The sequence below is a fragment of the Terrapene carolina genome, unplaced genomic scaffold (assembly GCF_002925995.2).
Source record: "Terrapene carolina triunguis isolate 2854851 unplaced genomic scaffold, T_m_triunguis-2.0 Scaffold228, whole genome shotgun sequence".
NCBI lineage: Eukaryota > Metazoa > Chordata > Testudines > Emydidae > Terrapene > Terrapene triunguis.
In genome coordinates this window covers 49,922-72,520 of record NW_020664579.1, presented here as the reverse complement: position 1 = coordinate 72,520, position 22,599 = coordinate 49,922, and the positions used below count along the sequence as shown (strand labels likewise).

The 22,599-nt window shown below is 51.5% G+C and overlaps 2 protein-coding genes across 3 annotated transcripts in view; one reads left to right on the top strand and one right to left on the bottom strand.

Annotated features, from left to right (window-relative positions):
- PTK2B (protein tyrosine kinase 2 beta) overlaps nucleotides 1-9,218 on the top strand; it is a 116,728-nt gene extending 107,510 nt beyond the window's left edge. For both annotated transcript variants that reach the window (XM_026656342.1, XM_026656341.1), the window contains 7 exons: nucleotides 404-550; nucleotides 2,670-2,705; nucleotides 5,298-5,325; nucleotides 5,888-5,934; nucleotides 6,413-6,556; nucleotides 7,374-7,454; nucleotides 8,741-9,218. In XM_026656342.1, coding sequence (XP_026512127.1) covers nucleotides 404-550; nucleotides 2,670-2,705; nucleotides 5,298-5,325; nucleotides 5,888-5,934; nucleotides 6,413-6,556; nucleotides 7,374-7,454; nucleotides 8,741-8,956 — 699 coding nt within the window. In that variant the 3' untranslated portion in view covers nucleotides 8,957-9,218. The remainder of the gene's footprint in view (nucleotides 1-403; nucleotides 551-2,669; nucleotides 2,706-5,297; nucleotides 5,326-5,887; nucleotides 5,935-6,412; nucleotides 6,557-7,373; nucleotides 7,455-8,740) is intronic.
- Nucleotides 9,219-13,735: 4,517 nt separating this feature from the next.
- CHRNA2 (cholinergic receptor nicotinic alpha 2 subunit) overlaps nucleotides 13,736-22,599 on the bottom strand; it is a 25,320-nt gene continuing 16,456 nt past the window's right edge. The window contains exons 3-6 of the mRNA XM_026656343.1: nucleotides 21,832-21,876; nucleotides 20,845-20,954; nucleotides 17,823-18,894; nucleotides 13,736-13,861 (exon numbers count right to left, since the gene is read on the bottom strand). Of these exons, the coding sequence (XP_026512128.1) occupies nucleotides 13,736-13,861; nucleotides 17,823-18,894; nucleotides 20,845-20,954; nucleotides 21,832-21,876 (1,353 nt within the window). The remainder of the gene's footprint in view (nucleotides 13,862-17,822; nucleotides 18,895-20,844; nucleotides 20,955-21,831; nucleotides 21,877-22,599) is intronic.

The window sequence follows — 22,599 nt, the reverse complement described above, 5'->3', positions numbered from 1 at the left end:
CTCACTGAGTAACCCTACCATAACAAACCAGCATGGGCCCAGATCTCCCGCTGAGTAACCCTACCATAACAAACCAGCATGGGCCCAGATCTCCCACTGAGTAACCCTACCATAAAAACCAACATAGGCCCAGATCTCTCGCTGAGTAACCCTACCATAACAAACCAGCATGGGCAGCCCTGCAATAACTAACCAGTGTCTACACATACAATGAAGGAAAATATATTGAAAGACATAAACATGGTCTTGGTTTCAAGCTTCCAATGGGATGTCAATATGGGCAGAGGGTGGCCTGTTGCCTTGGGTTCTGGGTTGAGTTCTCCAGTGGTGCCTGGCTCGTGCGGGAGGCGGGCAGTCCCCGAGCCGTGACTGCCGCAGTCACAGCCCACCCTCTATCTCCAAGGAGGAGGACTTCCTCAGGCCCACTAGCAGGGAGGAGGCACAGAAGCTGTGGGAGATGGAGCGGGCCAAGATGCGGCAAACGCTCGACAAGCAGCAGAAGCAGATGGCGGAGGATTATCAGTGGCTGAGGCAAGAAGAGAAGTCCCTGGTGAGTGGGTCCAGCGGGTTCAGCCGGAGAGCCGGCCAGACGTTTTGCGATGGAACATTTGTCCATTGGAAAATGCCAATTCGTCAAAAGCAAAACATTGCCCAGGAATGTGTCAAGTTTGAGGAAATTTTGTTTTGGGGATAACCCTGGATCAGAGGGTTCCGCTGAGGTCGGAGTCTTAGAATCATAGAATATCAGGGTTGGCAGGGACCTCAGGAGGTCATCTAGTCCATCTTCTCTTTGATATTCTTGGAAGGGAACGTTTCACTTTTCTGTTCTGAACGGACTTTTCCTTTCAGGCTTTAAAATGGTATTTAATATAATATAAAAGGTTTTAAAAAGTCAAAAACCAAACAAAACTTTTGGATTGACCTCATAAAGGTTTGGTTTTTTTCCCAGAATTTCATTCCAAGGGAAATGTCTCTGTTTTTTTGTTTTTGTTCTGTATCGGAACAGAAAAGTTTTTGAAATCACGGAATTTCCGGCGACATGGAAAATACGGCTCCAGCCCAGCTCTGGTCACTATTAGATCAGCGTATTGCTCTGCTAGGGTGGTCCAGTTGTCAGGGCTGTGCGCTGGGACTCTAGAGACCAAGGCACAGCTCCTGTTTTGCAACATACTTCCTTTGGCAATTCACTTAGCTCCTCTGTGCTGTGCCTCAGTTTCCCATATGTACAATGAAGATACTAGCACTGCACTATCTCCTGGGGTGCTGTGAGGACAAATACATCAAAGACTGAAATATTCTGATACTACAGTAATGAGGGCCATAGATGTACCTAAGATAGATTTATAGGGTTAAATACATTTTAAAAATACTAATAATCCAATAGTCTACACCAATAACGGAGCTAGTCTGGAGGTTGGGGCTGTTACCAGAGAATATCGTACTATGGTGTCTATAGGTGGCTGGAATTTTTCACACACCCTTTTTTTTTTTTCAAAACCCAAAACTTCTCACGAAAGGTTGTCAAAACTATGGACATTTTCTGTTCTTTACTAAATTTTCCACGCCGTGCTTTTTAATCAACATTTGTACCAAACTTGTTATAGAAATGTTCTGTGTGTGGAAACCCCAGTTTTTGGTAAGAAAACCTGGTTTGGGGGGGATGAAAAATGTCTGTAATAGTTTCGATATGAATCTTGGTTAAAAATATTGTGGAAAATTTCCTGGAAAAGTTTTTGAACCCTGGAGTATGGAACAACTGTGAATTTTGAAAATGCTTGGAATAGTGTTTTAATCAGTGGTCGTAGTATATTTTTAAATTAGATACAATGATTGCATTGGCTAATGTGTAGCAGCCTAGGTCTGTGAGCATGATAAAAACAGGGTTAGCTTTGGTTTCCTCCACTGTGAAACTGGCTGCTTAACACGCTCTGTTATGGAGCATTCAGTATAATCACTAAATGGCTAATGTGTAGTGCTGATCAGGAAGTGGTTTTTCTGTCCTGGGAATATGTTCGAGATTTTGAAACTACTTCTTCTCCTGAATTGGGAGGAAAAATTGAAAGCTCAAAATTGCTCATGAACCAAAAATCCAGAAAAAAAAAATCTGTTTGGGTCAATCAAAATGTTTCATTTCAATTTCAACCATTTTTAATTAAAAACATTTTTTACTATAAAGTAACTTAAATTTCGAAGCAAAAAGTCATTTTGAACCAAAAATGGAACTTTGTGTTTTGAAAAATGTCGAAATGGGACATTTTGTCAATTTTGAAACTTTTTTCCCAACAATTTTTTTAAAAGGAAATTTGTCAAAGCCAGTTCTTTCCTGTTAAAAATTTTGTTTTAGATGAATCTGCCTTTTTGGGCAAAAAGTCGCTTAGTCAAAAAATTCGAGACCAGCTCTACTAATATGTTTGTCTGCCCTCTGCTGGGAGGCACTGGAACTGCTCAACGGTGTGTCATATGCCCTTTACTGGTAATGGCTAAAGGAGAGTCTCTCTTAGCCTGGGAAGATCTTAGTTTAGCCATGAAGTAGATGAGCAGCAAAATGATAACAGCTCTCAAGTTCCTCGGGGGCCACATGTCTGTGACAGTCCAATAGCTATAACGTATAAAGATAATTGTTTCACTGGTTCTGTGCGATTCATATTTCTTGTTCTTCTCCATTACAGGACCCTATGGTCTATATGAACAACAATTCTCCTCCAGTGAGTAACACAAAGCTAATTCTGATAGGAGCCAAACTGTCTTCTAGTTATTTCTAGGGCTGTCGATTAATCGCAGTTAACTCACCCGATTAACTAAAAAATTAATCGCAATTAATCGCACTGTTAAACAATAGAATACCAATTGAAAATTATTAACTATTTTTGGATGTTTTTCTACATTTTCAAATATATTGATTTAAATTGCAACACAGAATACAAAGTGTACAGTGCTCACTTTATATTTATTATTTTATTACAAATATTTGCACTGTAAAATGATAAACAAAAGAAATAGTATTTTTCAATTCACCTAATACAAGTACCGTAGTGCAATCTCTTTATCCTGAAAGTCCAACCTACAAATGTAGATTTTTTTTTGTTACATAACTGCACTCAAAAAACAATACAATGTAAAACTTTAGAGCCTACAAGTCGACTCAGTCCTACTTCTTGTTCAGCCAATCGCTCAGACAAACAAGTTTGTTTACATTTACGGGAGATGCTGCCCACTTCTTATTTACGTCACCTGAAAGTGAGAACAGGTGTTCGCATGGCACTGTTGTAGCCGGCGTTGCAAGGTATTTATGTGCCAGATATGCTAAACATTCATATGCGTCTTCATGCTTCGGCCACCATTCCAGAGGACATGCTTCCATGCTGATGAGGCTCGTTAAAAAAATAATGCGTTAATTAATTTTTGCCTGAACTCCTTGGGGGAGAATAGTATGTCTCCTGTTCTGTTTTACCCGCATTCTGCCATATATTTCATGTTATAACAGTCTCGGATGATGACCCAGCATGTTGTTCGTTTTAAGAACACTTTCCCTGCAGATTTGACAAAACGCAAAGAAGGTACCAATGTGAGATTTCTAAAGATAGTTACAGCACACGACCCAAGGTTTAAGAATCTGAAGTTCCTTCCAAAATCTGAGAGGAACGAGGTGTGGAGCATGCTTTCAGGTATCTTAAAAGAGCAACACTCTGATGCGGAAACTACAGAACCCGAACCACCAAAAAGAAAATCAACCATCTGCTGGTGACATCTGACTCAGATGATGAAAATGAACATTCCGTTGGTCCACTCTGCTTTGGATCGTTATCGAGCAGAACCCATCATCAGCATGGACGCATGTCCTCTGGAACGGTGGTTGAAGATGAAGGCGCATACGAATGTTTAGCGCATCTGGCACATAAATACCTTGCAATGCCGGCTACAACAGTGCCATGCGAACGTCTGTTCTCACTTTCAGGTGACACTGTAAACAAGAAGCGGGCGGCATTATCACCTGCAAATGTAAACAAACTTGTTTCTTTTAGCGATTGGCTGAACAAGAAGCAGGACTGAGTGGACTTGTAGGCTCTAAAGTTTTACATTGTTTTATTTTTGAATGCAGGGATCTTTTTGTACATAATTCTACATTTGTAAGTTCAATTTTCATGAAAAAGATTGCACTACAGTACCTGTATGAAGTGAATTGAAAAGACAGCACAAATATTTGTAATAAAAAATAAACATAAAGTGAGCACTGTGCACTTTGTATTCTGTGCTGTAATTGAAATCAATATATTTGAAAATGTCGAAAACATCCAAAATATTTAAATAAATGGTATTCTATTATTGTTTAATAGTGTGATTAAACATGATTAATTTTTTCAATCGTGCGAGTAATTGCGATTCATTTTTTTAATCGCTTGACAGCCCTAGTTATTACCTGTCTCACTGGGTTCTCGAAATACCTTTTTAATCCCTGTTTGTAACAAAGAACCTGGGATGAAAGGTGCTTTCAGAGACTCAGAAGTGTGAGCGGGACTTGGCTGGCCCATGCTTTGGACTAGATGGGACATCTCTTTGTTCCAGTGGTTAGGGCACTAGCCTATGATCTGGTAGGTCTTTGTTCATTTCCCTGCTCCGCCACAGACTTCCTGTGTGACCTTTGGCAAGCCACTTAGCCTCAGTTCCCATCTGTACAATAGGGATACTTGTAGAATCATAGAAGCATAGAACTGGAAGGGACCTCGAGAGGTCATCTAGTCCAGTCCCCTGCACTCATGGCAGGACTAAGTATTCTCTAGATCATCCCTGACAGGTGTATAGTACAACAGCCCTTATCCCATCCCTAACCATGTCTCCCCGTCCTTGGTGTTTACATCCTTGCCATGCTCCTAGACAGCCATCCTCTCCCCCCGCTCCCCAGTCACTGCTCAGCCAAGCTAGACATACCTCGCTCGTAGGCCTTTCCCTGGTAAGCAAGTTCCTCCAGCCCCTTAACCGTTACAATTGATCTTCTCTGCCTTGCTTCCCCAACTGAACAATGCAAATCACAGTAGAACCTCCACTAGCTGAACCTCGGTTCTCTGAAACGCTGGCCTGGCTCTTCGCACCCAGTGGTGTGCGAACTGGTGCTTGGAACCGCGGTGATCTCAATGAACCTGGGGCCCGCCTGATACTCCGACCATGGAGATTGTGTCTACACCTTGCTGTTGCTGGGTTCGCTTGGTGCCAGACAGGAGAGGTGGTTCCAACTCACGCCCTCCCTCATTTCAGGTTTTCAGGACCTAGGCTTATTGATGATGTTTCTCTTTTCTTTGCAGCTGCTCCCGGAGAAGGAGACCGACTACAGTGAGTGCCCATTCCAGACTGTCCCATCCTCCTCCAGCATAGGGGTGGGGTTTCTGGCAGCAGCTGTTCCGGCTGCACATGCAGCTCTCATTCAGACACATTGTTTAATCCTTTTTCGAGGTGGGGGGAGCTTTCTAAGTTGTTTGTCTATATAATATCCTGAGCCAGGGAGTTCCATGGGTTAACACGTGGTGCAAAACCAGTGTTGGGGGTTGAACCTATTTAAAGGTCTAGACAACAGTGCCTGTTCACCCAGACTGAGCTCTTTGGGGGTGGGGAGGACGTACCCATCCAAGACGCTAGGTACGTACTCGGGCGGCTAGCCCTTCCCGCTGCTCGCGCCCCTGCGGCTACACTGGTTTTAGCACACTAGGTCGATCAGAGCTCTCATGGGCATGTCTCCTTGAGCTGGAAGTTACACCGGGCAGTTCGAAGTGTAGACAGGCCCCACATGTGCCGGCAGGACATGGCGCGGTGAGGCCTGACCGGGGTCTCCGAGGGCAACGGCAATAGAAATAACAAACAGAACAACAATTCTTCTTTTCTTTCCCGCACGGTTCAGCCGAGTTTACGGGCCCACCCCAGAAGCCTCCAAGGCATGGAGCTCAGGTATGTGTGAAAACGAACCCGGCTGGGTTTCTCCCTCCCGGCCTGCATCTGTCCCTTCTCTTCCACTTCGAAACCAGCCCCAGCCCCCCACTTGGCCCTAGCTACTCAGGGCCCCCGGGAGGGAGAGAGGGAGGGAGGGAGGGAAGGGTGGTCCGTGGTCACTGCACTGTGCCCAGTGTCCCTTTAGTACGTACCTGAGCCTGGAGTGGGGAGCAGCGATTAGCAGTCCGATGCTACGCCCCCATGCCTGGCTTTGGCAATGGAAGCACTGACCCTCCGCCCAGCTGTTGGTGGGTCTGCACGCACCATGATGCTAACAGCTGCCTGCCCGCTAGGCGGGGAGTCCACCCCGGGGGCACAGAAGGGACTGCGTCGTGCGCGGCTGCTGTCCTTTCTCCTCGGGGCTTCCTTCTGAAGCCTTTGGTGAGCCGGCCCGGCGGGCAAGCAGATCATATGTCCTCTCCTGGTCTCTGGGCAGCCGATCCAGCCGGCCCCCACCGCCAACCTGGACCGGACGGACGACACGGTGTACAGTAACGTCATGGAGCTGGTGAAGGCGGTACTGCAGCTCAAGAACGAGATCTGCCAGCTGCCCCCAGAGGGGTACATCATTGTGGTGAAGGTAAAGCCCCCAGGGGAGGAGGAAGGCACCCAAGGCTGCCTCCTGGGAAGACTGGCAAGGACTAAGACAGATCCTAGAGTCAGAGATCCTAAAGCCAGAAGGGACCATTGTCATCATCTAGTCTGATCTGCTGTGTAACACGGGCCAGAGACCTGCCCCACAGTAACTCCCAGAGCAGAGCTTTTAGCAAAACAGCCAGTCTTGAGTTAAACATTGCCAGTGACAGAGAATCCACCACAAACCTTGGGGAACTGCTCCAGTGGTCAATTACTCTCATTAGTACAAATTGACACCTCGTTTCCAGTCTGAATCTGTCTGGTTTCAACTTCCAGCCATTGGATCATGTTAGACCTTTCTCTGCTCATGTCATATTTCCCAAGATGCACCTCTCCCCAGTGGTGGTCTTGACACAAGAGCAGGGAACATTTTCCCAGGTTGCATCTCTCCCCAGTGGTGGCCTTGACCCCAGAGCAGGAACATTTCCCAAGATGCACCTCTCCCCAGTGGTGGCCTTGACCCCAGAGCGGGAACATTTTCCCAGGTTGCACTTCTCCCCAGTGGTGGCCTTGACCCCAGAGTGGGAACATTTCCCAAGATGCACCTCTCCCCAGTGGTGGCCTTGACCCAAGAGCGGGGAACATTTCCCAAGATGCACCTCTCCCCAGTGGTGGCCTTGACCCAAGAGCGGGGGACATTTCCCAGAGTGCATCTCTCTGCAGCGGCCCTCCCAAGCCAAGACAGGCCCAGGTCGTTACTAAGAACGAAGCCTTTTGCCGAAGCCGGAGACGCCTTTCACGCTGCCTTTCCCCCTTCACAGAACGTGGGCCTGTCCCTTCGGAAGCTGATCGGCAGCGTGGACGAGATCCTGCCAGCTCTGCCCATTTCATCGCGCACAGAGGTAAGGGCTCCCGCACCCCCTACTGCCAGGGAGAGCCGTCAGTTGGGACACCCCCCGCCTTTGGGGTAATGGATGATCCCAGCACATGGTCTCTCCCCACCCCCAGCTCCCTGCCCGCACGTCCTGGGAGCAGATCCCAGTCTGCAGACGTTCGTGCTTTCAGGGCTCACACAGCACAAGGCACCTGCCCTCCTGCCAGAGGGGCCTTTGTTCTCGCAGGAGTCGGTCCCCTGCACTCTACGTCTACCAGCCAGGGTGACAGCACAGGCCTGGCTCTTAAAGAAACCGCACTCCAATGACACCCACGAGGGCTTGCCAGGGGCCATACAGAGTTGATTAGAGAATTCCTTGAGTCGCTATTTATAAGTGCCAGGTGACAGCTCATCCCACATGGATGGAGGCGGGTATAGCCAGCTCCGAATGTGCCAGAATCGTGAGTCAGGCCGCCCCAAGTCATGGGACCAACAGCAGCACAAAGGGTTTCTTTTTATTTGACTTCTGCTCTCTGAGCCGGAAGGAGGCGCATTTTCCAACTTTTTTCTCCCGGGAAAGCTGGTAACGCGGTATTTTTTGTCAAGGAAAGCTGAGAGGCCTGGCCAATCACATGACTCGAGGAGCTGGGGCTTTAAGAAAATTATCAAACATTGCAAGGCTCATGATTAAAATTGGGAGAGTTGTCCACACACGGTAGCAGCAATAGCCAGCAGTGAATCGGGCCCTCTTAGCGGATTTCACTGTCCAAGGGGAGTGGATTGCAAACCGAAGGCCTGGTTGGTGGAGAGGGCATTAGATTTCAGCCTGGTATCATGGTCAGGACCAATGATAAATCCGAGGATGCAGCTTCAACAGGGAGCACTTACATTTTGGTGGTAAAGCCCCCATGCGTCTTCCCCCGGCAAGGCAGGGTAGAGAAGAGACAGGGCTCAGGTGTAATGAATATAAAGGTGATTCTCAACTGAGGCTGTTGGTTATAGACAGACCCTGTGGTTGTCTCTTACTCTCAGAGTGACTTGCGCAGGCTTTCCTGCCTAATGACATCACAGGGTCTTCCTAAACCCTGGTCTGGATGAAGCTGTCTTGGAAGGAACTACTGACCGCACCGACTGCAGTCATCCCTGAGTGTGCACGTAGCTGAGTAACTCCATTAGCTGGCAGCAGTGGTAGGCTGTTATCCCCTATGTGATCCAGCCACTAGAGGGCCTCCAGCTTTAGGACTGTCCTTCACGCTCTTCTTCCGCTGCTGCCTCTAACGCTCCCAGCCACATGTGTGTGTTTTGCGTTGGCAGATCGAGGGCACCCAGAAACTGCTGAACAAGGACCTGGCCGAGCTGATCAACAAGATGCGCCTGGCGCAGCAGAACGCCGTCACCTCGCTGAGCGAGGAGTGCAAGCGCCAGATGCTGACGGCCTCCCACACCCTGGCCGTGGACGCCAAGAACCTGCTGGACGCTGTGGACCAGGCTAAGGTCCAAGGCAACCTGGTGAAGCTCACTCTGGAGTGAGAGAGAGAGAGACACGCTGCTGGTGGAGACGGGAGAGGAATCTGCTCCAGAAGGCCCGGCTTTAAATATCTCCTCCCGCCTCGATGTTCCACCCCCCTCCCTGCAATCGCTCGTGTCTTGTATATTGTCGTGTCAGTCTTCTGAGAACAGGGCGGAGACTCCCCTGGCTCCTCCCCCTTACAGGGCATGCTTGTGGGGAACGCGCTGTCTTCCTGTGCCCCATGGAATGTGCTGCTGGGGATGAGTCTGTACACACAAGACACTGGAGGGGTGGGGAGCGTGGGGTGGGGTGGGGATAGACAAGTGGAATCACCCAGCCACCTGCCAGTCCCAGCCCTGCCAGGGAGCTTTCAGATCAATTCTACTTCCATAGCACCCTCTGAGTTGACAGGAGACTGGTGAATTTCACAGGTGCAGGTGGCTCTTAGGTTCCCTCTTTCCCTTGTTACATTTGTAGGCATTGGGAGACTAGGGTGTTTGGACGATGCTGGCTGAGACCCGGGTGTTAGACACCTGGCGCTCTGGAAATGTTCCACTGAGCCATGAAGAGACTGTTTATTTTCTTGTACATTGTATAGAAGAGTTTATTTAATGACCGTGCGTGATCTGTATGCATCTCTGGAACCTATCCGCTCACTCCCCTCCCCGTCTGCAGCTGGAATGCACCGATCCCAGAGCATGGACAGCGCCGAATCGTAGCCTTTGTTCTGCCGTTTAAAAACACAAACCAACCCCGAGGACGGTATTTCTGATCTTTGCTTCTCTGTAAGATTCTGTGTGGGGGGAAAAAAAAAAAAAGAACAAAGCAACAACGACGACGAAAATCTTTCTATTCGGTTTGTGGTTGAATTCAAAATTGTACGGTTTGGCTGTGGCCATTAATTCCCATGAAGCTGTTTATTCTGGTTGAGATAAATGATGTACAAAGTTTGTGCCTTTGCTTTTCTGTGGTGTGAGAGTTATGGACTTTATATGGCTGAGGGTGGGGCTCGCAAGATCCCTTGTGTTTCCCCCCTTCCTCTCAAATGGCCCCTTGTGGCTGCAAAAGCTCGCGGGGTGTTAGACACAAGATCAAGGGTATTCTTTATGGGCAGGCATCAAAGGCCCTGGAGCATGAGGGTTATCTGAAGCGCAAGGCTCAGCCTGGGCTGGACATCTCCCAGGTTTTCTTGTGTTGTTTCTCTTGCTCTGGCGGACCTGTGAGGACAGGTCAGCTAGAACTTGAAGTCCAAGGACTCTTGAAAACGGAGAACACTCCAGTAACAAAATCGGTTCTGTTTGTCTCTGAAGGCTAAACGGGAGGCCAGTTACAGCCGCTGCGGGGTTTGCATCTTGTAGTGATATCACTGGTGCAAAACATTCTATTTGATACACCTCCATACCCCCATCCACACACACTTCTCCTATATACCCCATACTTACAAAGCTATACCTGAGTGTAAACACATTCAAACTCAGACCCACCTACCCCTCTACCTGGCCTTCTACACACATCCACTCAGACGCATCCACACACACACACACATCTTTATACTCGTATCCGGAAACACAAATGTCCACCCACAGACTCCTGTATGCCATATGGCCCTGCCAGTATCAATGCTAACGCCTGTGTTTGAAAAATGTATTCCAGCTCGCTATTCCGCTCCTGTGCCCAGGCTCCATGTCTCCGATCATTCTGCGTCCTGTTCCCTTCATTCAAAGCGTCCTGGATGAAAGGGCCTCAGGCACTTCTCCTTGCTAGGCCAGCCCCCAGGTGGCAGCAGTAGCAGGTGCGTGTTGGAGAGCTGTTGTTTGTAAGGGTACTTTATACATAGGTGGCCGGGCTGGATCGACTGTAGGCCAGAACAGTCACGTTGGAATGGGGGGGAGGGAGGCGTGTTTACGGGTGACAATCTAGCCTCCCCAGAAGATAATACTGAACATCTCTGGGACGTCACCTTGACCTTAGAGCGGCGTGGATTCGTAAGGCCTGACGGGACCATTATTACTTATTATGCAACAGAGGGTCCTGTGGCACCTTTAAGACTAACAGAAGTATAGGGAGCATAAGCTTTCGTGGGTAAGAACCTCACTTCTTCAGATGCAAGAATTACTAATTACTTATTATGTATCATAGAATCATAGAATATCAGGGTTGGAAGGGACCTCAGGAGGTATCTAGTCCAACCCCCCGCTCAAAGCAGGACCAATCCCAACTAAATCATCCCAGCCAGGGCTTTGTCAAGCCTGACCTTAAAAACCGCTAAGGAAGGAGATTCCACCACCTCCCTAGGGAACCCATTCACTGCAGGAGCCCCAGGACCTTATGGTGTGAGGTGCTGTCCAAACACAGAACGCCTAGTCGATGTCTTGCAGAACTCAGGGGCAAAATCATATCCCTGCCCCCAATCCTGAGATCGGTTTAACAATCACGAGATTTTTTTAGAAAGATAATAAATGGGGGAGGGGTTCTTTTTCTTTGCCTTCAGGTTGCACTTGCTTCGCAATTTAAAGCCCGCTAGAAGGGCTGGAAACGTCCTTTCGTTTTGGATAGAAAGCTGGGCGTCTCCTACAGCCTCTTGTGTCCAGCAGCTGGGGATTACATAGAACCCCAAATACCCCAATAACTGGCAACACTGGGATTTAAAGTCCTTCCTGCATCCAGCCCATATCTTACCGTTGGGCTAGAATGTAGCTATATATATATAGTAAAAAAAAACCCCAGACATCCAAATTTAAGGTCCTGTTGTTTATACATCCACAACCAGGCCTTCCTTGGGATTGGAAGCTTGGACCCTTAGCACCACAAGCCAGGATCATGCCACCCAGTCACCACACTAATGCCTGCCTAGGGATCATCCCTTCTACAGTGAAACTGGCCCCTGGGCAGAGGCCTAGATATTAGTCCTGCTTCCACTGGGGGCACTAGCCCCGACACATGTCAATCAATGACCCTGCCAGCTGCAAGGATAAAATCAGAGAAGCTTTCTTTGATTTTTCTCTGGTGCTTCCAAAAAGGCAGGAAATGATGTTTGCCTTCCCTCCTGTGTTACCGGGCTTCAGGGTACTGTTTTGAACACTGACTTGGGCCAGACAGAACTTTAGTTTGACTTTACGTACAAGTTGGCTGACTAGCTTGGGGGAACTGGGATGCCCGGGTTCCAGGCTCCGCTTTGATGCTACCTGGCTGGGCCGTTAAAGACCGGGGTGTGAGTCCTTGCGCTGGCAGAAGACTTCCTGTGCGATCTCCGCGACTTGCCACGCTCTCTCTGTGCCTCAGTTTCCTCCATTTAGAAACTGGCCAGAAAGCCTGCCAGGTTTGTTCTCCGAATTCATTAGCGCCTGCAGTAAGTTAAGGCTGTTTGAGCATTTTCCATGGAGAAACGTCAAACGGCATTTAAATTGTTCATTTCATCTGAAAATTTTTGCGGGGTTTTTTTATGAAACGAATCAAAATGAAAGATTTTGGGAAGGTTTTAATAGAAAACCTTTTCCCCCCCCCGTCCTTTCCCCCCTGGAAAAATGGAGGTGGGAAAGGGGGCGGGGTCCCAAAAAGCAAACAAACAAATTTTCGATGTGAAAACAAAAAAATCTTTGTTGTGATTAGTTTCAGCAATTTTTTTTGACTATTCGCCATCCCTTCCCCCCCAAAAAAATGTTTGTTTGCTTTGAAAAGAACTTCCAGGCAGCTCTCACCTGCAATGGGCGTTCCGGGCAGAACACGGCTGAAAGTGGTGACTAGCTCTTGGGCCAGCCCTGAGCACTGGAGTGAATTTCACCCTGGGTTAGCTGGCCCTGCTGAGGGGGTAGGTGCTGCTTTCCCTTCAGCCTGGAACCTGCCGGCTTCGCGGTGAGGACACAGGCTCAGCCGCTGATAGTCCTCCAGTGCCTTCCCACAATTCCCCCTGTGTACCCGGAAGGACAGACAAGTTCTCTCCCGGCTCCATGGAGAAGAATCGTAGAGCAGCACAAAGAACCATGGGACGTGCCCTCACAAGTCCTAGCCCCACACACGCCGCGCAGTGCTAGTGAGGACACAGGCACGGCTTTGCAGTGAGGTTGCTCCCACCTGGGCTAGGCTGACCCGGGTGCCAATCACCCGAATTAACTCCTGGGATGCTTATGCCATGGCTGTCCACTGGGGATTGACCCGGGGACCTCCGTAGCTAAAAGCATGAGCTGCTAGAGTTAGAGCTTCCCAGCTGCAGGCTACAGATGGGGACCTCTAACACACCCTGACCAGTGGGTTATGTTTGCACCTGGGGGATAAAGTGGACTCGGTAACTGTGTGTGGCTGGGAGGAACAGTATGAAATGAACCTTGTCACCAAACCAACGTGAGCAATGTGTTCCCATCGTAGGGGGCGCACCTGCTGCCTTGCTAGGTAGCTACGGGCATGTTAATTTCAAACGCAGAGCACCCCGGGGGGTTCCGTTCTGATCTGATCTGCTTAGTTTTAAGCAGTTTCAGTGACTCAAGAAAAAATCTTGTTGGGGTTTCACTGTAGGGTTCTCCCGCCCCAACTCCCCTGCGCTGTTCACTTGTTGGCACAAACCAGACGCGTGTGAGCATTTACACAGCTGGAGCTGGGCCCAGGGGACGTGTGGCTTCGGCACTGGCGCTGTGCTGGTACTAACCGGGACGAGCGGGAGTTCAAATGGGGTCGTGGCTTGACAATGTTCCTCCAGTGTGGACAAGCCCAAGGTGGCTCCACAGTCAGGGTGGGTTAGTTTGTCCCTTCCCCAGCCTTGGCCACAGGTCTGGGAGCAGGACCACCTTCCGGGCCGGGCACAGACCCTATATCATCCCAGCCAGGAAGGGAGGGAGGAAGAGGCCGATGGTCCCCAGCAAACAGACGATGATAAACATCCAGAGGAATATCCGGTCTATTACCATAGCGACATACTTCCAGTCCTCCTTCACCTGCAGGCAGACAAGAGTCAGAGTGAGATGTGGGGCCCGAGAGCAGCATGGGGTCATGGGAGGCCCCGGCAGCCTGGCAGAGAGGCTGTTGTGTTGTGAGAGAGAGGTTGGCCATGCAGGTGTAACCTGGAGCTGGGGTGGGCAGGAAAGGGATTTTCCATCCCATAAGAAGTTTTGAGATTTTGACATTTTTTCCCATCTCAAATCACGACAAAAAGTAAAAAAAAAAATCTCAAAATCTTCCCACACTAAAACCCCCCCCAAGCAAACTCAAATCTGGTTGAGGTCTGTCGAAACTTTATATAAGTAGGGTCTGAATGAGCTCTCCCCTGACATCTGGTGATGAGCTGGGGAAGAGGACTTGGGGAGCCACCTTTGTTTGCATGGGCACACCCACTAGGAGCACAGCATGATGGGGCTGCTTGGCCCAAATGATCGCTTTTGGCTGGTGTTGGATCCCCAGTCCCTTTGTTATGGGGGCAGGGGTACTAAAGGGTTGTTGTCCTTCTAGTGTGAACCAGGGGCAGCAGAACTGTGCAGACTCACCCTCAATCAAACTGCACTTGCTAGGCAGGGGGTGGGGGTGCCAAAGCCCAGTGAGTTGAGAGAGGGTGGGGATAGGTAATTGTACTTAGTGGTGTGGGTCCTAGGTACCACCTGACCCTTTCTCTGTCCATTGTGTAGTAACAGAGCTGGTAAAGACTGAATTGAAAATTCTAGTCATAGAATATCAGGGTTGGAAGGGACCTCAGGAGGTCATCTAGTCCAACCCCCTGCTCAAAGCAGGACCAATCCCCAACTAAATCATCCCAGCCAGGGCTTGGTCAAGCCTGACCTTAAAAATCTCTAAGGAAGGAGATTCCACCACCTCCCTAGGTAACCCATTCCAGTGCTTTACCACCCTCCTAGTAAAATTTTTCCCCCTAATATCCAACCTAGACCTCCCCCACCGCAACTTGAGACCATTGCTCCTTCTTCTGTCATCTGCCACCACTGAGAACAGCCGAGCTCCATCCTCTTTGGAACCCCCCTTCAGGTAGTTGAAAGCAGCTATCAAATCCCCCCTCATTCTTCTCTTCTGCAGACTAAATAATCCCAGTCCCCTCAGCCTCTCCTCATAAATCATGTGCTCCAGCCCCCTAATCATTTTTGTTGACCTCCGCTGGACTCTTTCCAATTCTTCCACATCCTTCTTGTAGTATGGGGCCCAAAACTGGACATAGTACTCCAGATGAGGCCTCACCAATGCCGAATAGAGGGGAATGATCACATCCCTCGATCTGCTGGCAATGTCCCTACTTATACAGCCCAAAATGCCGTTGGCCTTCCTGGCAAGAAGGGCACACTGTCGACTCAGATCCAGCTTCTTGTCCACTGTAACCCCTATGTCCTCTTCTGCAAAACTGCTGCCTAGCCATTCGGTATCTAGTCTGTAGCAGTGCATGGGATTTTTCCGTCCTAAATGCAGGACTCTGCACTTGTCCTTGTTGAACCTCATCAGATTTCTTTTGGCCCAATCCTCTAATTTGTCTAGGTCCCTCTGTATCCTATCCCTACCCTCCAGCGTATCTACCACCATAGTCAACCTGTGGAACTCCTTGCCTGAGGAGGTTGTGAATGCTAGGACTATAACAGGGTTTAAAAGCGAGCTAGATAAATTCATGGAGGTAAAGTCCATTAATGGCTATTAGCCAGGATGGGTAAGGAATGGTGTCCCTAGCCTCTGTTTGTCAGAGGGTGGAGATGGATGGCAGGAGAGAGATCACTTGATCATTACCTTTTAGGTTCACTCCCTCTGGGACACCTGGCTTTGGCCACTGTTGGTAGACGGGATACTGGGCTGGATGGACCTTTGGTCTGACCCAGTATGGCCGTTCTTATGTTCACTCCTCCCAGTTTAGTGTCATCTGCAAACTTGCTGAGGGTGCAATCCACCCTATTGTTTGCTAATAGAGCTGAAATTACTGGTAACCAGGCTTGCAATACACCCTATGGCTTGCTAATAGAGCTGAAATCACTGGTAACCAGGCCTAACCATTAGATCTGCTTTGGGATGGTGTCTGTGATGCAAGAAACCGCCTAGTGTGCGTTAGCAGCGAGGTTCCACTGCTAACAGCTGAGATCACGGAGAGTCGTGTTAAGGGAGGGGACCTCAGGACAGCGGAGCAGGGTGGCTGGCCGAGTGTGAGCCAGGTGCCCTCCTCTCCAGGGTGGGAGGTGAACTCACACAGATGCACCTCTGAACTCTGGGTCTTCCCTGACCAAGGACAACCACTGTGAGTGGGGTGCGGCGGAGAGAGAAAGGAGGAACTTTTGGTGGTAGAACTCATAAATCTGAGGCAAAAGACACGGCCCCACAGATTCTGGGGTGGGTGTTTTGCTCACGGTTTTATGTCTATGAATCCTGCTTGCGACGTTTTCCCAACTTAATGTCGGGTGATTTCCCTCCTTTCATTAAAAGTTTCTTTGCTACACTCGGACTCTGTGCTTGTGAGGGGGAAGTATTGCTCTCAGCGGCGCCCAGGGGTGGGGTGTAATTGTCCCACGTTCCTGGGTGGGGGCTCGAGCCGGTTCTGTGTTGTATTGTTGAACGGGAACCCCCAGATATTGAACCCGGCCCTGGTTGCTGCTGACTACAACTGGCAGAAGGGTTCTAGTTATTTCAAGTTTTATGCCGTTTTTAGTCTAACTTTACTCACATTTCTAACGAAAAAGTTGTTTTGACTCAAAAGTTCCAGTTTGAAAATGTCCAAGTGGGACATTGGGACAGGTCTGAAACTTCTTTCCCCCCAAATGTTCCGAGTCAGAAGCTCTGTCAGCACCGACCCTGTGACGTGAAGTTTCGGTTTTGATGAATTGGTACTGGTGGCGGGCGGGCGAGGAGGGTGGTTTGTGAAAAAATCCCCGCTCTCCTTGGAAGCCGTTCAAATTCCTGCCCCTGCTACAGGCTACTTGGGCAAGTCACCTCGTCTCTCTCCCTCTGCCTTAGTTCCCTGGGGCTAACAACCTCCCTTGCATCTTAGGAGAGGATAAATACCCCGAAGGAAGCAGTGTGAGAACAGAGCAGCGAGACTAGACAATACTCCCCTCCTAAGACCGCTGTTCAGGGGCAAATCAAACGGGCTCTGAGGGGGAAATGCAGGAGCAACGACTGAGGCCCCGCAGAATTGGTCTATCCAGGCCACATGTCACTTTAATCCAGTGCTGAGAAGACCCAAGCTAGGTGTGTGTGTCCCTCACTGCAGAGCTCAGCCTGGGTGTCGGCTAATTCAGAGTCCCTCAGGGCACAATGGCACCCGAGGAGCATAAATGGTGTTCAAGCCGTGGCCCGGTGGCTCTGCTTTGCAGCGGAGTGCAGATGCTTGTCCTGCCCCTTGGCGTTTGGACCTCAATGGAGTCCCACCAGTGAATGAATCACACGCTCCATTACTGCACAGGCCTCTCCCATCAGCCAATCGCTGGCCTGGGAATAGTTAATTTGTTTTTAGCCCCACCTCTTCCGAGCTCTCCCCTGATCCCTGGCAAGGAGACAACCGACCAAGAGGTCACAGAACAGCCGCAGACAACGACTGTAGGTGACCGCAGCGCCGGCTGGACAGCTGGGGGCATTGGGGCAGGGGCAGCAAGCGGAGCAAGCCCCCTTCACCCTGCCCGAGCGACAGGCCTCCCCCCAGCCCCGGATCCTGGACCCCGCTGGGGCGAGAGAAGGAAAGCCAGTTCCCCCTGCCCATCACTGCCTGGTCCTCTCTGCTGGGACTGCTCTCTGGGGGGGGGGCAATGCAGGGGGTGCCTCTCCGCTGGGAGCTAGACTGACTCCCGCCCACTCGTGCCAACCGGGCCCCTGAATAGCCATCAGATGGTGGTGCCTGAAATGGGCCAGACTCCAACCAATGGCTAGAGTGGGGGAAAGACCCACGGTGCCAGGGCCCAGCCCTCCCGAGCCAGCAGGGCGCAGACTCACCGAGAAATCAGCGTCCTCGGCCCGCAGGTGGTCTGCGATGTAGTGCACCCCCTCCAAGGCCTTCAGAATGCTGGGGGACAGCAGCAAGCTGGGATCCGACCCCAAGCTGTCCCCTTTGGCAGGCGGGCGCTGTGCCCGGGCCCCCCGCCCCCTGCCCAGGTGGCGGCCGCAGCCGGAGCGGTATTGGACGCTGTGTTTGTGGGAGCCTGTCTGGAGTGGCGCGCGTCCGGGGTGCCTCCTCTCCTCTTCCTCCTCCTCCTCCTCCTCCCATGTGTCATCGACGTCCGTTTCCAGCCAGCCCCTGGAGGTGCTGAGCCTGACGCCAGGCGGGTCATACTCCCCGCTCAGCCCCTGCCGGGGGGTTAGCACCGGAGGCCGCCTCATGAAAAGCCAGCGGGGGATGAAGTCCAGGAAGGCGGCGCGCACCCAGCGGGGCATCTTGTGGGTGCTGGGCGAGCGGTGGTGGACGTTGAGGACGAAGACGGTGATGACGATGGAGAGGGTGACGAAGATCATGGTGAAGAGGAGGTACTCGCCGATCAGGGGGATGACCAGCGAGGTGGAAGGGATGATCTCGGTGATGAGCAGCAGGAAGACAGTGAGGGAGAGCAGCACGGAGATGCAGAGGGTGATCTTCTCCCCGCAGTCGGAGGGCAGGTAGAAGACCAGCACGGTCAGGCAGGAGATGAGCAGGCAGGGGATGATGAGGTTGATGGTGTAGAAAAGGGGCAAGCGCCGGATGATGAAGCAGTAGGTGATGTCGGGGTAGATCTCCGTGCAGCAGTCATATTTCTTGGTGTTGTAGGTGCCCACGGCGTTGATGATGGCCCATTCCCCGCTCTCCCAGTAGTCTTTCAGGTCCACGTCTCGCTCCATGCTCTCCAGGTCAATCTTGGCCTTGTCGTACGTCCATGAGCCAAACTTCATCTTGCAGTTCTGCTGGTCGAAGGGGAAGAAGGTCACGTCGATGCTGCATGAGCTCTTGTAGATGGCCGGCGGCACCCACTTCACCTTGCCGTTGGAGAAGAGGTGGGCTTTGGTCATGTGCGTCACGGCGAACTCCCCGTCGGCGCTGCAGGACAGAGGAGCGGGGGTCAGAGTGGTGAGAGCCTCGGAGAAAGTGGGGGGCGGGGAGGAGGCAAGACCAAATCCACCAGGAGCAGTAAAAGAGGAGAAAGGGCTTGTGATTAGCTCGGCTCTGGGACTCAAAAGATCTCGGTTTGAGTTCCTGGCCTTGCTACAGCCCCCCCTGTGCAAATCACTCCACCTCATGTGGCCGGCCAGTGCCAAGGCACCACTAATGTCCCCGGTGTGAGGGATAAAGTGGAGCCTGGCCCTTTGCACGGGGGTGAATTTCACCCCTAACTCTTCTAGGTCGCAGTGTCCCCATCTGTGAAATGGGGGGATCGGGTCCTCGGGAGGAGCTGAGATGTGTGATGAAGGGGGGACACGTAAGTGCCTAGGTGGGTAGACACAGAGGGGCTCAGTGACCCAACACAACCCCGCGGCAGGTGTCAGATACTGTGGTGATGAGCATGGCTGGATGGACAGATCAGGAAGAAGTCGGTGGGGCAGGAGCAGGAGATCGGGCCTGGGGGTATCTCAAGATGTCTCTGCAGCCGAGCGCAGCAAGGTTCCTGTCTGGATGCCAAGGGAGAACACTGAGCGTGCGGCACGAAACCCTGCAAACTCATGGCCGGGCCTGGGGCCGATGAAGACCCTGTCTGTCAAGGCAGCTGGTCATGAAATGACGCGGGGCAGGTTTGGAACCCAGGAACCCGGCTCCGACCCAGTTCCCCAGGATACGGTTGCTCTGTGACGGAATCTGTTAACGAGGCCGGACGTTAATTAAAAAGCAGGCCCTTCCCAGGTCGAGAATAACATTTCCTTTAGTGACCGAGACGCACCAGCAGGTGGCAGCAAGACACACATTTCAACTGGAAGCATGAGCAGGAACATGGTGTCGTGAAGCGTAGGGCCCTGCCTGGTGGAAACAGCCTGGGAGACGGGGCTGTAATGCCTAGCGTGACCAGATGTCCCGATATTTAACCCTTTGTCCCGCATCCCGATCGATGTACGCTCGGGACGCCATTTGTCCCGATATTAGGGTAAGGAGGCGAGCGGGAGGGAGGCCCTGACCCTGTAGGTGCTCCGGGGCTGGAGCACCTACAGGGAAAAATTGCAGCCAAGCTTCCCCCTCCTCGCCTCCTTCTCTCCCTCTCCCCCCAGCGCGCCACGTCCCCGCTCCTCCCCCCCTCCCAGCGCTTCCTGCGGCCTAACAGCTGTTTGGCGGCTTTCCGGGAGGGAGGGGGGAGGAGCGGGGACGCAAAACGCTCAGGGGAGGAGGCGGAGAAGAGGCAGGGCAGGGGCGGGGACTTGGGGGAAGGGGGTGGAATGGGGGCAGGGCGAGGGCGGGAAGAGGCAGGGGGTGGGCGAGCACCCACCCAGCAGAGGGGAAGTCGGCACCATAGGGATGAGTGGCGGGCGGGGGGGTGAAGAGGCGAGTGGCGGGCCGGGGGGTGAGGAGGCGAGCGGTGGGTGGGGGACTGAGGAGGGATGCAGCAAGCCAGCGGCGGGCCGGGATGAGGAAGGTCGCGGGGAGGGGGGGGGGGGGGGGGGGGGGGGGGGAGCTGGGGGGGAAGGGGGGCAGAGCCTGGGAGGAGTGGGAGTGGACTGTGGGCGGGGCTGATGGCACCCCAATGTGTCCCGATATTTTAGTGTGGTGATCTGGTCACCCTCGTAATGCATGGGAAGGGGATTTGTTGCTCAGGCTGCTGGACACAGACAGACCATGTGGTTCACTCTGGCTCCCTGCTACCATGCACCTGATTCTGCTCCCAGATACACCAGTGTAAACCCATTGACTTCAGTTGAGTTACTCCTAATTTCAATTGGTGCAACTGCAAGTGGGATCAGGACCGACGTCTCCGTGAGGCCTGGCCTGCAGGCATGGGACCCCCTAGGTCCCCTCTCCATCCCTAAGGTCTTTGCCTTGCTGTACCTGCGCAGTGGTGTCACCTACTTGTTATACAGCACAATGTCAGGAATCCAGATCATCTCAGAGGGCACCCGGATGGAGGTGACGTTATCGAAGTCCGCCGGGTTCCAGCGCAGCTTGTAGTCACTCCACTCCTGGGGGAGGAAAGAGCAAGAAGGGTCTGAGATGGACATGCTGGCCAGCGAGGGCTGGGGATCCAGCCGCCAGAGGGAGTGGGGCGACCATTGCTGCAAGGAGACGTACAGTGTCCTCTTGTAACAACTCATCCTGGGTCCCCTCGGATGTTTAGCGCCCGAAGCATGGGCCCCTCCTACATGAGCTAAAGGGGTCCTCGGTCGCTGCTCAGCTTAAAGAGGTTCCTCCCGAGCAGATTTTCTCTTTTCAAACACGTCTTCATTATTAGTAGGCACTTTGCTAAAGTGCCCATCCCCACGGCATCTGGGCGCTGGTGGGAATTCAGTGCTGGTGAAAGGTCCCAGGCGGCAATCCTGCTGAGCGAAGGTCTCGCCATGTAGGGCAGGTAGAGCACAGGCTGAACCACGATCAGCTCCCGATGGACGGTCCCATCAACATGCTTTAAATTCTGCCCTTGGCAGAGCCGCTTCAGAGACCTGTCACTGGGGTCCGTTCAGTGCCCATCCCTGGGGACCTGGGCTGAGACCCACCAACCCAGTTCACAAAGTCTGAGCCGCTGTGGGAGGGGAACAGCTCCCAGCCACTTCTCACATGGGCTAGATTTCAGCCATGTCCACATGGGTAAAGTCACCATGCACCAGTGCCAAGCCCCTGGGGCATCCTGTCTCTCGGGTTTCACCCAGATCAGGGGGACAAGGCTGAAATCCAGCATCCAAAGCTCTTCTCATGAAGTTTCTAACCCCAAGAAGTGCGGCTAGACGAGAAGCCAGGCTGGTCGGGACTTCTCTGAACCAAACTCCTAAGCCCCGGGGAGTTCCTTGTGACATGGGAAACCCACCTCTCCTCCCAGCACCCCGCGGGGAAATGATCCCTCACCTGTTTCAGCCAGACGTTTGTGGTCATCATTTGGTTCTTCTCATCCTGTTAGGGGCATGGTGGGGAGGGGAGAAAGGAGAGAGGAGGAGAGTTTGTTTGATCATAATGGAGAAAACCAGCGTCAGACCTGAAACCAGCTGCTTCCACAAGACCCAACTGTTACCTTTCCCACCCTCCTCCAGAGCTCAGGTACTGGTAGGAATGAATGGCAGCTATGGAGAGAGGGAGATTATCTCCTTTAGGTGTGTGGCCACTAGATGGCAATGGCGTGCCATTAGTAGTTACGAATTATGGGCATTACATAAAAAGGGCCAGACTGGGTCAGACCAAAGGTCCATCTAGCCCAATACCCTGTCTTCCAACAATGGCCAATGCCAGGTGCTTCAGAGGGAATGAACAAAACAGGTAATCATCAAGTGATCCGTCCCCTGTCGCCCATTCCCAGCTTCTGGCAAACAGAGGTTAGGGACACTTCAGAGCACAGTTTTGCATCCCTGCACCTCCTGGCTAATAGCCATTGATGGACCTATCCTCCATGAATTTATCTAGTTCTTTTTTGAACCCTGTTATAGTCTTGGCCTTCATGACATCCTCTGGCAAGGAGTTCCACAGGTTGATTGTGCGTTGTGTGAAAAAATACTTCCTTTTGTTTGTTTTAAACCTGCTGCCTATTAATTCCATCAGGTGACCCCTAGTTCTTGTGTTATGTGAAGTGCTAAATAACACTTCCTTATTCACTTTCTCCACACCAGTCATGATTTTATAGAC